Genomic DNA, 15492 nt, shown 5'->3' with positions numbered 1-15492 from the left:
GAACAAAGAGTGAAAGAGATTTCCTACAAAGGCAGAAGGACACCCAGCATCACGGAGGCCAGGAGAGGCGGGGAAGGGCACAGAAAGTAGTCAGGGAAGCCTGGCTCGGAGGGAACATGGGGATGCACGGCAAGTGATGCAGCCTGAGAGAGAAGAGAGAGACAAACTCACAAAGACTCTTTACGTCAAGAAAGGAGGCCAGACTTCAACAGAAGGTGAGAGAGCCATTGAAGGACGTGATGATGAGGTGATGGTCAGAGGACAAGTGATGAGGTAGACATCAAGATGAGAGAGCAACTTAGGACAAGGAGAACCAAGGCTGAGACACAGACTAGATGTCCCTTCAGTGGGTACCCGTGACAGGAACAAAATAACAGCCATTTTAAGTTAACATCCATCTTAGATATTGCTTCAGCATCACAGGCAGAGCAACTGTTTCCAAAAGATGCCTCTGAAGGCTTAGAAAGCACTTGGTTATTGCTCTAAGGAAAGGCAAACTAAACATTTTTGTGTGGCCCTAAGGGTAGTTATGACTAAATAGATAAGTTGATAAATCAGAAGCAATAACAGATCACAAGTAAGCCCCTTCAATTTTGCCAGATAACTCAATTCTTATGTTACACCAATAAAAATATTGAGAGACTTGAAGGTCATTTGACACACAGGAGGTCAAGAGATAAAGACAATGATCTTGTCTATAGTCATCATAACTTCTCACATTTGGAACTAATCCTGAAGAATTTCTTTTTTTACAGCTTTACTGGGATGTAACTGACATATAACACTGTGTAAATTTAAGGTGTACAATGTGATGATTTGATACACGTATATACTGTAAAATGTTTACCACATTAGTTTACACACCCTCTACCTCACATAATTGTCATTTTGTTGTTACGGTGAGAACATTAAAGCTCTATTCTCATTGCCATCTTTAAATATACGACACAGTATTGTTAACTATAGTCACAGTGCTATACAGCAGTGGCCCCCAACCTTTTTGGCACCAGGGACCGGTTTCATGGAAGACAATTTTTCCATGGACCAGGGGTGGGGCAGGGGGATGGTTCAGGCAGTAATATGAGCCATGGGGGGCGGCAGACGAAGCTTCGCTCACTCAACCACCACTCACCTCCTGCTGTGCGGCCTGGTTCCTAACAGGCCACGGACTAGTACTGGTCCATGGCCCAGGGGTTGGGGAGCCCTGCTGTACATTACATGCCTGGAATTTATTAGAATCTTATTTCTACTAACTAAAAGTAAGAATTCAATGTTTAAGGGGGAAAAAAAGCAGAACAGAAGAAAAGCCTGAGGAAGGTAGCTAGGGAAGGAATAAGAGTTCTTTAGGATTAGAGGTTCTGCCTTACAGAAAAATAAGTAACTAGAAATTTCCTTGGATGAATCGCAAGTTAAAGAAATTGTAGAACAGTAGGAAACATGTTGTTTGCCTACCAAAAGAACAAGTACCTCACCATGTTTCACGTCTCTAAAAGATGGTTTTAAATGTATTCTGAGCATTGTGCAATGTTTACAGATTATTTCTGATTTCAACTGGCAACAGGCCTTATACTAAAGGATGAAGAGAAGACCTAACTCTAGTATGTTGGTTAGAATAAGATTAAACAACAGAAACAATACCTTTAGATCACAACAGTAAAGATTCCATACAGTATGAGAAAGCACATATTAGTTTACCAGTTTGGGAAAAAGGGAAATGAAACCCTAAAATGTTCAAATTACTGTCCCAAAACTCTAAGAATAATAAGTTAGTTCCAAGAAACTGATTGCATCATTTCAGACCAGAAAGTCATGATTTAAGTTTTATAATTCCTTTTAAATGTCCAAATTTACCACTTGTTTCGATGAAGCATTGATGCTTTGGGAGCTGCAATTCTTGAAGTCTTACAGCCATGCCCTCATCAATTTGACTTAAGACTTGACTGAACTGGTTTTAATATTAGAACAAGGATTAAGGGAAGCTGCTATTCTGTAAAAACAGAATTATTCTGATGTCATCACCAACTTCAGTTTAAGTTGGTGATCACCAACTTCACCAACAGTTTTCCAGGCATATGTACAAGACAATTATGATGCCAAACTAAGATATATAGCTAGTTTCATAGCCAGAATGAGTTACGGCTAATTCTCCTGTAATAACAGTCAGATTCACAAATCTGTGTTCTCCAGACAGAAAAGTAAAGCTTGCTTTCAAAGTGATTCAGTTAAATAGACAATTTGTCAGTGGATACTGGAGAGTTTACTGTGCAGGGAGGAGCTGAGTGCACAGCCCTTCTCCCTGAGGGGCTGGGTGTAGGGGCGGGAGGGCAGCGGGTCTGATGAGAAGATGATGCTGCTCCTAATAAAACAAAAAAACCCACATAAGTTAATGCTTGCTACTTTTTTAAATTCTGGAATTCAAGTGTTCTGCCTTTTGAAATAAAATAAATGTTCTCTCATTTTTCGGTCTAAAAAATCTTCCATGCTGGAACTACCACTCCTCCTTGGAATTGTCCATTCTTAAGCATTTTTACACTATCACTGAAGGTTGCACCGACTATCCAATCATTCTTTTGAGTGGTTTTTAACACTCCTACCCCAACTCACATAATCCTGTCATGACTTAATCTTCGCTTTATAACCTGCCCTATTTCCAGGTGGTTTTTGCATTGTTTTGTTTGGAATCATTTTGTACAGTTTTTGATTTTTGTTTGTTTGCCTCTAACAGGTAGACAATCTCTTTGCACAACCACAAAGAGCTCCTTGCCTCCTGCTTTTCTCTCACAAGCTCCAGAGACAAGATAGATTTGCCAGACTAATCCTTAGATATAACCTAATTCTTCATACACAGTGACATTTTACTATGTCAATAAATGTGGTATCTGGGACAGTTACAAATCACTATAGCCTCATTTCTCCAGCCTGAGCTAAGGTTCAAAAAAAAATGTTTAACAAGCCTAAATAAGAATTCCAGGGGAAAAAAAGAGCAACTAAATTCTATGTAAATAAAAAAGAAAACAAAGTAAAAGAATAAACTCTGAATACAACAAGAGTTTACAACTAGGACCCAGATTTTACTGCAATGATCATTTAAAATAAATGTAAGGGCCTAATTCTCAAATAATAGGGTAAGAAGAGTGCTAGCCATCTCGGAGCTTCAACAAACAGTTACTGAGTAACCACTAAGTAACAAACCCTGGGCTGGGCCCTGGGGACACGGAGATAAAGGACAGAAAAAGTCACTGAGAACTCAGAGGGCAGCTAATGATACTGACACAATATGACACAACTCTGTGTGTGACAAAGAGAAGCTCAGAGTGAGTGCTTGAGGAGAGCATTAGGGAAGACATCCTTCCACAAGAATCACTTGGATCATATGACAAAGTTCGCTGGAAAATGGGGATGCGCACTGAATAAGTTTAAAACACTAACCCGAACTGTGACTTACGTGTCTTCAACGTCTTAAAAATAACGTACACATGTTTGGTTTTTTGTCGGTGTGTGCTTTTATTTCTTCACTCACTCACTGCTGGCTCTTTTGCAGAACACCATGGCTAAAGCTGCTGTGAAAGAACTTGCCACACTGCACGGCACCAAGTACAAATATGGCCCAGGAGCTTCAACAATCTGTAAGTCTTGGCATCAGAAATATGCAAAGAATCCACGTGCTTCAAAGGCAACAAATGGTTCCCAGCGTCTTTCCTTTCTATCATTTAAAACATGTGACTTTTGCCTGACAGTGAATTTTTTTAAAAATATGTAATCAGTTTCCTGTTCAGAAAAAAGGGGGAGAAATATCCCTTTCAGCCCACGGAAACATTTGCTCTCCATAAACATCTATTGAGCGTCTACCACTTGCCAGGCCCTCAACACATGCTAGGGGAGAAAGGAAAGAAGGATGGAGAGAAGGCAAGAGGGAAGGAGGAAGGAAGGAGGAGGGCTGGAACAATCTTCAAAGAACCCACAGCAGGGAAGCGGGAAGAGTAAACATTAATTGTCATACAGGAGCTAAGTGCTGCGATAGAAGGATGTCTAAGAAAAGAGCACACCCAAAGACTAATCACCCCACTCCACAGTATCAGGAATAAGTTCCCAGAATGATGACACAGAAGCTTTATCTGGAAGGACAATTGCTGGAGGAAAGCAAAGGAGGGAAGGTTTTCCTGGCTAAACAGACGGCAGTTTCGAAAGGCTACTTGAGGCTCAAGCTATTTGCAAGGGATGCAAGCAAGTGGCAAAAGAGTTAGATAGCGGCTAGACCCCAGAGCCTTGGGGCTGCAGTTCGGATTTCGCTGGGAAGGCGCATTCTGCAGGCCCCACTTTCAATTTCTACATATATTTGCCTTTGCATAATTTCTTTCTGCCCCAGGTCTTAAAGGACCAGAAATACAAAGAAAAAAGACCAGTCCCATCATCAAGGGGGCTTCAGTGCAGTTGGAGAGGCTCCAATCCTGAGGGGTTTCTAAAAGCTTCATGTAGAATACAGTTTCCTGTATTCTTGTTCGTTATTAAACTTCTCTGTATCAGATGGAGTATACTATTTTCTTAAGGGGGTTCTATCCGAAATAACCCACAGTGACATTGCACCTATTCACATACGGTGAACTTCTTGTAGGTTTTCTTCAGGCAAGTTCAATGAGGTTTCTCTTTCCATTACAGTGTAAGCCCCTGGAGGGCAGGGGCCATGTCTCTCCTTTGTCCTAGCATCTCCAGAGTTGAGCACATGGCCTACTGCTCAGTGAGAGCTGTACAATTGTTGACTGAATGAACGAATAAATGAACAAATGAGTGATTGAATAAATGAATGAAATCATAACTGTCACCAAATGAATAACTGAAGGAATGCCTAATCTGTGCCAGGCCATATGCTAGACCCTGAAGAAACAAAAATGAAGGCACAGCCCTGCCCTCAAGCTGCTCCAGTTTCATCACTCAGCAGGGTTTGGAGTCCTCTCCTCTTACCAGTCATCATGCAGTTTTCCTTATTTTTCTAGGAGATACACATCTTTTTCCCAGAAACTGTATATATTTTGTAAACAGATTACACACTACATAGCACAGTTTACCTCAGTATACAAGCACTCTGAGAAGTCTATATATTACAAATTACATACTTCCTGGGGTATTAAACACATGACTCCCACTAAGTAGACTTAGAGGTAAGACTGGACAAATTTTTAAAACAGCCCCCATAGCTTTTGTGATCCAGTTTACTAGAAAATTCGCCTACCTATACTGTTTTGTGCAGTAAAACATTTGTAATTATAAAAGAAAGCTGGCGGGGTTTTTAAATCTCCTTCCTAGATTTAAAATTTTTCTTTCTTCTGTTTGCTCATTTCAGATCCTGCTGCTGGGGGCTCTGATGACTGGGCTTATGACCAAGGAATCAAATATTCCTTCACCTTTGAACTCCGGGATAAAGGCAGATATGGCTTTGCCCTCCCTGAATCCCAGATCCGGCCAACCTGTGAGGAGACAATGCTGGCGATCAAATACATTACCGGCTATGTCCTGGAACATCTGTACTAGCCCAGAGCACTAACAGCCTTATTTCTAAATGCGCACTCTTTGTTTCTTTTCTATCCTGAATTCTGACTTTTGTTTGCCTAGATGTTTTCCAGATCCTCCTCTTTCTTTTAAGATTCTGGGTCTATTAAACTACCTGGGTCTTTAATATTGATCATAATAAAAATGAACCATTACAATTGAAAAACCTGACAGACTGTCTACTTCATTGGGGGAAAAAAGATGTGAACAAATGACTAAGGCAAGCCGTGCACAACCAATGATGTAGATCAGCCATACGGGAGTTAAAGTCCTTGCAGTGTTGCCAACCCTGGCAGACTGCAGACATGCACAGGTTATAGTGCAGTGCTGATGAGGAAGAAGACATATAAGGGGAAATCCAGGACTGTAAAATGTGGTATAGGTGAAACGATCCAATCATGGTTTAGCTTTCATCTCGGCTCACTCAAGTTACTTTCTGAGCTGTTTACCACATGCCAAGCACTTTGCTAAGCAATTGAGGACAGAGCAATGAAAAAGAAAGAAAACATTTCTGCCCTCAATGGTTGTATAAGCCACTTGAGAAGATGGACATGAAACAAATAATTATTTAACTAATTATGTAATAATTAGTGATTTAATTTATATTACCTATCTGACGTGGAGGAGGAAGCTCTCTCAGAAAGTGCTAAAGCCTGAAGAATGATTCACAGTTAGCTCGAAGAAGGGAGCACCCCTTCCAGGCCCTGTAACTATGCAGAAGCTGTAAGAAGAAAGCAAGAGAGGGTGGAACTCAGAGAACTGAGGGAACAGGGGCATGTGAAAGGGCTGAGGAGGGAGTTGGGGATCATATCAGGAAGGGTTAGAGGTCATGTTAAGGATTTGGAACAACCGATCTAAGAACAATGAGAAGCCTTAGGAGACGAATCCAAAAAAATATTGCTGCGATTTGTGTCAAAGAGTGTCCTGCCTATGGTTTCCTCTAGGAGTTTTATAGTATCCGGTCTTACATTTAGGTCTTTAATCCATTTCGAGTTTATTTTTGTGTATGGTATTAGAGAATGTTCTAATTTCATTCTTTTACAAGTGGCTGTCCAGTTTTCCCAGCACCACTTACTGAAGAGACTGTCTTTTCTCCATTGTATATCCTTGCCTCTTTTGTCATAGATTAATAAGGAAACCAAAGAAAAAATAAACAAATGGGACCTAATTAAATTTAAAAGCTTTTGCACAGCAAAGAAAACCACTGACAAAACAAAAAGGCAACCTACTGAATGGGAGAAGATATTTGCAAATGATTTGATTGATGAGGGGTTAATACCCGACTTATATAAACAGCTCATACAACTCAACATCAAAAAAATAAACAACCGGATTAAAAAATGGGCAGAAGAACTGAATAGACATTTTCCCAAAGGGAAAATGCAGATGGCCAACAGGCACATGAAAAGATGCTCTACATCACTAATCATCAGGGAAATGCAAATCAAAACAACAACGAGATATCACCTTACACCTGTCAGAATGGCTATCATCAAAAAGAACACAAATAACAAGTGTTGGTGAGGGTGTGGAGAAAAGGGAACCCTCCTACACTGCTGCTGTGAATGTAAATTGGTGCAGCCACTGTGGAAAACAGTATGGAAGTTTCTCAAAAAACTAAAAGTGGAACTACCATATGACCCAGCAATTCCACTCCTGGGTATACATCCAAAAAAATATAAACACTAATTTGAAATGATACATGCACCCCAATGTTCACAGCAGCATTATTTACAATTGCCAATATATGGAAGCAACATGTATCCATCAGCAGATGAATGGATGAAGAAGACGTGGTACATAGATACAATGGAATACTACTCATTCATAAAAAAGAATGAAATTTTGCCATTTGCAGCAACATGGATGGACTTGGAGGGCATTATGCTGAGTGAAATAAGTCAGACAGAGAAAGACAAATACTGTACAATATCACTATATATGGAATCTAAAAAATACAACACACTAGTGAATAAAAAAAAAAAAGTAGGCAGATTCACAGATATAGAGAACAAACTAGTGGTTAACAGTGGGGAGAGGGAATGTGGAAGGGGCAAGATAGGGATAGGGGGAAAAAGGGGTTATTATGTGATTATATGAAATCATGTGTGTGAAACTTTTGAAAACTGTAAAGTACTATAGAATTTAAAGAATCTTTCATTCAATAAAAAAAGAGCAATGAGAAGCCACTGGAGATGTTAAATTGTAAATGACATGATAAGAGTTTTGGTTTTTTTTGTTGTTGTTTTTTTTAAACACCAGCCAGGCTACGGTGTGGAAAGCAGACTGGAAGTGAAACAAGGTGCCAGGGACTTGTATGTCAAACATGACTTGAAGTTTTCCAGAATTAAAACTGAACGTGCTAGTAACGTTGGAGAGTACTGTGCAAAGTTCAAATTTTAAAATATAATAATATGTATTTAGATTATAATTTGGGGGCATTGCTTACTTTAAAATCATAAAACAAAACAATACCTCATTGTTTTCCATGTAGATTCAAGGAAGAGAAGATTCCATAGCTAGCATAATATGTCGAAATATCTATAACAGTGTTCCATTCAAAAACAGAATCCATTAACGTCACAATGATTTGTTTGGAAGCTGTCAAGCCAAAGAATGATTAATTGCATTAATCCTCCACTAGATGGTAGCAGTGCAGCTGCTAAAATTTGTCAGGCAACCATCTTCAAAATAAACATCATTTAAATAGGCACAGAAAAAGAGAGACCCTTAAGTGCCAAAAAAGAAATCCCCATAAATTCTTAAGCAGTATTGATGCTAATTTTAAAAACAGATGTAATTTAGCAAAATTATTGTTTCTCTCTCCCATTCTGTTTCAGTTATATCCATGTGAATTGCAAAGCTAATTCAACCATACTTACCTGAGTGAAGTTATCTTGCTGGAGGTGTATCATTCAACTCAGTTCCACAGGACACTCCCTTACCCTACCTCTAGCAGGTGCCATCAACTTCTAACTAAGGAATGCTGTGGCCCAAAGTTCAGTGCTTTAAAACAGAAATTAGCAATATACATGGGCTTTTCTAAAATTTCAAGGAATTTTTAAGAAGAATTAGAAATAGGAAAGCAAATAAAATCCATGTACCTGAGATTTCCTGCACTGGAGACATTTTTGCTATATCTCTTGCCAACTGAAAGTTAACAGCTAGCAGGCTAGCAGTGCCACTTGCCTGAGCTTCACCAAGAAAAAAGAGAAAAGAAGTTTCTGCTTTAGGCCTTCCCAGTGCAATATAGTACTTTATGCCTTCCTGCCCGGCTGACCAGAGACTCTGCTGCCTTGCCAGACCAGACATTGACCAGCCTTCCCCACACAGGAGCCTCTGGCTGTGAGGGCACCTCCCTTCTCCCTTTCTTTGGCTAATTCCCACCCTGAGAAGGACCTAGGACTGGCTCTAAGCTCCTTCAGTCCCTAACTCTCACCTCCCCAAAGCAGCAGTTAACAAACAGCAGGGGCTCGGCCCCCTGGATCTTTCCTACCTCAAACAGTGTTGCTACAAAATAGCAAGACTGGTTTCCCAGGCTGGAATATGGGAGGTCTACATATCTAGAATCACATCTCATGTGTTCACCTGCTTTGCCAGATAACCTATATGCATGGGTCAAAGAGAGAATTTCAGGAGTAGAAGGAAGACAGAGGAGCCATGATAGTTAATGATTTGGGGGCGAAATGGGGTCTTGATGAGCCTCTTAGGTCATCTCATTTGAGCAGGTAGTCACTCCCCCTCTAGCCAGGTCTGACACTGCCTGAATCACTCACCCACGTCTCTGTCCAGAAATGCCACCTTTCCTGCAACTAATAAAAGACAAGTTTCTCTGCAGCATTTTCCAGGGCAGTTTCATTTCAATGTTAAAAAATCCAATATCCGTAACTAAAGGCAACACATTTTTCTTTCAACATATCCTTTATGAGATATCTAAAGGTATTCCAGAAGTTTACTATATTTGACTTGAAGATAGAGAATTATTTGAAAGATTGTAGTAAATCACAAGAGAACTTTCACTTCCATTTTCTAGGACATTTCTTTTATAGTGGTAATGTTTGAAAAATATGCAGAAAAGCATAGTTTAAAAAATACAGTGGTATTTTTAACTGTGTCTAGACATACAAAAATCCTAGGAGTGCAAAGATCCAGAAAGATGGAAAATTATTGTCGTGTGAAGCATTCACCTTTAAATATTTTTAAAGAGATTAAATTAACCTATGAAACATCACACCATCTTACATAGTCAATTCTAAAATGATACGGTGTCTAACAAGTATTCATCCTACTCCATACATATGCCAAGACCTTTCACAAATCTTGATTCAGTAATACAAGGTTTTACTGAACTATGCCTGCTAAGAAACCATACTTGTTCTGAGAAAGAGCTCCAAAATATTCTTGAAATCCATCTATTGTACTGTTTTTCAGAGGCTAAATAGATTGGGGAGGGGTGGGAGGTCTTAAAAGCATCATATGTCTATGTCCTATTCCAGAAACAAGGAACTGTCAATATGCAACAGATATTAAGAAGTCAAAGATTATTTATCATCAAAGTCTTATCTTGAGAAATACCAGGATCCTTCAAACATTTACTTAGATACCCAAATAAAAGTGTCCTTCCTAGCTGACCTGAAAAACAGACACACAAGCCTTCTCTATATAGTTTTAAAAGTAGTCACACAGAAAAAGGCTTTAACATAGAAAGTATATCAGAATGCTAGAATTAAGAGTGACTTCTATTTTCTTCCTTCAACTTTTCCATATTTTGCTAAATTATTTTCAATGGGCATTTATTATTATTATTTTAGAATCCAAACAAAATTCCAAAAAGCAAAACTATAACATAATTTTTTTTTTCTTTAAGCAGTCCACATTAAAACAAATACAGAGAGATATTTTGGCCTTACAGGACACAGCTACCACTTTAACCTACCACATGATACATGCTGATACTCATCAGTTCTGCAGCCTGACAGTGGCCAGCAAGTGTGTTTACAGAACTTAACAATTGTATTAACTGCTTAGAGGACACAGGCATGTTTTTTGTACCTACCATCCACCAAGTCCCTTACATATGCATCTCATTTAGCCCTCACAGCCACTTGCTAGAGTCCCATGTGCATCCTTATTTTACAGATGAGGAAACCAAGGCCTGGAATGACTAGGCAGCCTGCTCAAGGTAAAGTAGCTAGTGTCTGGGAGCCACCCTGAGGTTACGTTTGTCTAACTCCAAAGTCAAGTTCTTCCTTTTCCTCTGTACTCCTGCCAAGCGCCCCCTTAGAATCAACAGAGCGAGAATTTGCCTTGGGATTTTCTAGTGCTGATAAGCTTGTCCAATGTCAAGAACATGAAGGAATTTGTAAACCCCTCCACTTCCTTACCTGCAGGGTTGCAGCAAGGGAAACCCTCTTGGGGGACCCGTCACATTGCACATCTATCAGGTGGAGAGGAATGAAGCTTTCGCTGCTATACATATAACAGGGGCATCTCCCCAACAGCATTATTTTGATAATAAAAATATACAACTATGACTCTCAGAAGTTTCATGTATGACCATCTATACATGAAGAGGTAGTTTTAAAGGAAATTCTAAGAAGTTACCTGATTAAATTCACTCAGTATATTAGGTTACCTATAATTCTGGGTATAAGTGTTGCCTTCTTCCAAATAATCCATAATTAACCGAGTTTTGTTCAAGATTAAAGACCTCCCCCCAAGACACTGTTTAAAATGGTTTATAAATGACTTTCAGTAATTCAACTTTCAAAAAGCATTTATTGGGCACCTACAGCATCTAGACCCTGAAGAGAGCAGCCCATGAACAAACATTTGAGCAACCACATTATCTTGCCCTCTAAATGTCCTCAAGTTGCTTTACGAATAGGGGTTCCCCCTGAGGACAGAGGGAGGGAAAGGGGAAAGGAGTGGGGATGTGAGTAATTTAGCAATTTCTCTAATGTTTACTTCTTTGCCAAGAGAGATACTGAGAAACGATGGCAAAAGTATAAAATCTAGACAGTGAACATATCAATGTTTTCCAGATTACTTACAGTACTTTTAGTATATTCAAAATAATTTGTAATCAAAAGTTCTTATTTTAACAATTTACAACGTAGCTTCAAAAACATATGTTTTAGAGGGGTGGGAGAGGGAGGGTGGGTGGGAGGGAGACGCAAGAGGGAAGAGATATGGGGATATATGTATATGTATAGCTGATTCACTTTGTTATAAAGCAGAAACTAACACACCACTGTAAAGCAATTATACTCCAATAAAGATGTTAAAAAAAAAAAAGTTTTGCTATTAAGGACCACCCACCAGGGTTCTGTGGCCAGATACCCAAATTCATCTCGGGTTCCAAGTGCAAATTTAAACCGATTCCTTCCATCCTTCAATTCAAGCATATGGTAGAGTAGTATTTTAGAACAAAGAACTGGGTTCAAATCTCATCATACTAGCTCTGCTTCCTTGGGCAAGTTATTTGCTAAACAAGGAATTTGCCTCTCATCTCATCTGTAAAATGGGTATTCCCAACTGTAAAAGGTATATGAGTAGCATGGAATTCACCTGTCACCAAATGGGCATTTAGTATTAGTGTTGCCACCCTACGCCCCTCCCAACTAGAAAATATGGTGGGGGGGGGATTTTGTCCACCAGAACCCTAAGAGGAAATGAGTTGCTCCTCCAGATAAGAGCTGAGGCATAAAACTGGCAGGGGGGCTTGGGACAGACAAAGAAGAACCATGAGGTTCATCCTGCCTCTGGTTTGACCGCTATCACCCTTGCAATTGCTCCTGTCCGCTTTGACAGGTGAATCTTGCCGCCCTGTGTTCCAGACTCCATGTGGGAAGAGGATTATGAAACGCTTCTTCACAGTTTACATGTTCCATCTTTTGTATTCTTAAAGGGAGAAGGTGCTACGTGTGAAGCCCAGGATGAAAAACAAGCAAACATTATAAAGGACTTGGCCAAAACCAACCAGGTAAAACAAATAGAGGGGTTTTTTAAATCTTTTCTTTCTGTTCCCTAAAACCTGCTTCTTTTGTCTTTTATTTTCAATGCCCACGGAGCTACCAAAGATAGGGGAAGGGACAGGAGCTACTTGGATAATTCAGCCGGTTGCCAGTACCTCCCTTGTTTTTATTTATTTTTCCCCAAATTACCACTTCTGTTTTCCCACCCAAAAGCTTTGCAAACAACAGCTTTTTCTAGGTGAAAGTGTGAAATAGGGAGATGTTCCTGGCACCTTTATCACGGCCTCTTCTCCCTCCCTGCTGATAGCGCCTTGCCTGCTCCATTCTCCTCACTCCCACACTGATCTGTACCAGTGGCATAATTTCTGTCAAAATTATGATAACATCAAGGTACTGGTTACCTGATAACGGCAATGCACTGGTTGATAATATCAAGATGTAACCCTTTCCAAGAGCAGGTCCATGGTGAAAGAAAACTCTTAAAGTTAGGTCAGTCTTTTAAAATCCAGTGGGCTAAAGTTATCATTTTCTCAGTTATTCAGCTGCTCCTATGCACAAGACACACTGTGCCAGCCACTCTACATACATCGTTTCAAATTCTCCATCAGACTTTCAATGTCAGTGTCAAAATGTAACTTGTTGAAAACAATAACTTAAGTTCAAAGACAGTAAATTAAATGACCAAGATGACATATCAAATTTAAAGCCAGAATGGAATCTGAGATCTAGTCAGATACCCCCTTATCTCCACATCAAATCAATCAAAAGTTCTGCCTGTACTAATTCCCAAATGGTTTTCAAATCCATACTCTCCTCTTCCTTCCTCTGTCCCTGCCAGATTCACGTCTGCCCTACCTTTTACAGGGACAATTTCAATAGACAATTACAATTTGTCTCGTGTTCAGGGGTCTAGCCCTGCCTCCCACAAAGCCAAGTCCGCATGGCACCCTGCTTGCTCTCTCTAAAGCTGGACAACTGCATTCCTCCACTTGAAGCTTTTTAGTGAGAGGCAGCCTAGTCTGGAAATAGCATGGTCTTCAGAGGTTCAAACCCCAGCTCTACCCTAGCTCTGTGTCCTTATACAAGTTACTTAACCTCTCTGGGACTCAATTTCCTCCTCTGTAAAGTGGGGATAACAGTCACACCTACTTTCTAACGTTGTTGTAAAGACTAAATGAGCTAATATTTGGGTAATGCTCAGAAGTGGGCCTGGCCGTAATACGCACCGTAGAAGCATCTCCTGTTGGGATCAGGGTGCTATTCCAAGCACTTCATAATCCCCAACCTCTGCACTCCACCCTCTTTCTCACCCTTCAAGCACCATAAACACCAAAAACTGGCCCACTTTGGCCCTACACACTTTTTCTCAGGAGGAATGCACTTCCCTCTTTACTTGGCTCACTGCTATTTATTCTTCAAGACCCAGCTCAGGCAGTACCTCCTGGAGGAAGTCCTTCTCTGTTCATCAACTCTCATGACCCAGTTCGGGTTGCCTGTCGTGCTCCTAGAACACTTGTGCTTGCCTCTGGCATTGGTCAGCATGTTGGAAGTGCATATACGGCTCTGTCTCCCACACTGAACTTCTTGCTTCTCTTTTATTAATCTCTACAACCCTGGCACCCAGCTCTGGGCCTGGTGCTTAGTAAATGCTCATGAAGGTTTACTGAGCCCTAACTCTTGTACTACATTACCCTGTTGGAACAGAGAGATTGCTATTGTGATTAGATGGCCCTACCTTTACATCACACGTTACATCTCTCACATGTCTAATTCAGGCTGTAGCTTCCTGATTCAAATAAGCCAATAAATGTTGGTTGGTTCACTGCAGCCCCCTATTGGCACATAACTGATTGACCTAGAGCTAGAGAGGAAGTCAATCACAAAACAGCCAGGTAGATTTAGACACGCCCACAAGCTTGGCATGATGGGTAGAAAGTGAGCACTTTCTCTACATTTCCAAGGATGGGAAATTATAGTTTGTTGGGTTTCACAATTGAGTATGATTTTGAAGAACACGAATTGGAATCTTCTTAAATTACTTTAATCTGAATGCTATCTTTATAGTCCCATTCACCAAATTTCTGAAAGTCTCAGCTAGAGGAAGATAAAGTGAAGGGAATCAGCAGTTGCTAAATGCCTGCATGGCCCACATGTCACAGCCGTTTCACAATCTTCACAACACTCCCAATGGAGGACTGTTAGCCCCTTTTTTAGGGGCGAGGACTGAAACTCAAAGAGTTTTAGTAATTTGCCCAAGGACATACTGCTAGAAAAATGACATGGCTAGAGATTATGCTTTCATTGGACACTAACCTTCCAGGAATTCCAGAGTTTACTAGGACATGTGGTTCTGAGGCCTGACTCAGGAGCAGGGGCAGGGGAGGGTGATGCCATATATTAATCCATATTCCCAATTAGAGACAGATGCTGTGGCTAAATCAATTGTGAAACAACTCCAATTGGCCCCAAGATGGTAGAAGCAAACGGATTAACCAAAAGCTGCTCATTCTTTTTGCAACTGTATATACTATGTCCTAAAAAAGTGATCAGTACAATAGTTTGTTTCCCACTCCCTAATATTCAACAGTTCTTAAATACATTTGCAAAAATCTCATAGGTTTATTAAGAGAAGAGTCCATACTTCAGTCACGTTGAACCTCAAATTCCTTTCATCGTGTATGACACATAGTCATTTCTTAATAAATATGTGTCGGGTGAGCAGATAAACAACTGCAACTAACACTGAGCTCATCTGCACAGCTTGACTTCTGGTATCCAGACATCACCCACCATGTAGCTGCTAACATGACAGTGGATTTCCGAATTAGTGAAAAGGAATTCCAGTCCATTCAGGCTGCCTTCGATCAAAACAGAATGCACTATGAGTAAGTCCTATGCAAATATTCAAATGTGCTAGAGACTCAAAGTCTTGGAGTCTTGAAATTGAAAGGCAAGTGTAATTTTTAAATTG

General features: G+C 40.2%; 2 protein-coding genes across 2 annotated transcripts in view; both read left to right on the top strand.

Annotated features, from left to right (window-relative positions):
* Positions 1-5710, top strand: part of CPB1 (carboxypeptidase B1) — a 40261-nt gene extending 34551 nt beyond the window's left edge. Inside the window, exons 10-11 of the mRNA XM_007471312.1 lie at positions 3542-3626; positions 5339-5710. Coding sequence (XP_007471374.1) covers positions 3542-3626; positions 5339-5526 — 273 coding nt within the window. The 3' untranslated portion in view covers positions 5527-5710. The remainder of the gene's footprint in view (positions 1-3541; positions 3627-5338) is intronic.
* A 6580-nt stretch (positions 5711-12290) lies between these two features.
* CPA3 (carboxypeptidase A3) overlaps positions 12291-15492 on the top strand; it is a 29094-nt gene continuing 25892 nt past the window's right edge. Inside the window, 5 exon segments of the mRNA XM_007471317.1 lie at positions 12291-12306; positions 12309-12357; positions 12455-12477; positions 12480-12529; positions 15282-15406. Of these exon segments, the coding sequence (XP_007471379.1) occupies positions 12291-12306; positions 12309-12357; positions 12455-12477; positions 12480-12529; positions 15282-15406 (263 nt within the window).

This window comes from Lipotes vexillifer, unplaced genomic scaffold, assembly GCF_000442215.2.
Source record: "Lipotes vexillifer unplaced genomic scaffold, Lipotes_vexillifer_v1.1 scaffold618, whole genome shotgun sequence".
In the NCBI taxonomy this organism is placed as follows: domain Eukaryota; kingdom Metazoa; phylum Chordata; class Mammalia; order Artiodactyla; family Lipotidae; genus Lipotes; species Lipotes vexillifer.
The sequence above is the reverse complement of the archived record's forward strand: the minus strand, read 5'-3'. Positions and strand labels throughout refer to the sequence as shown.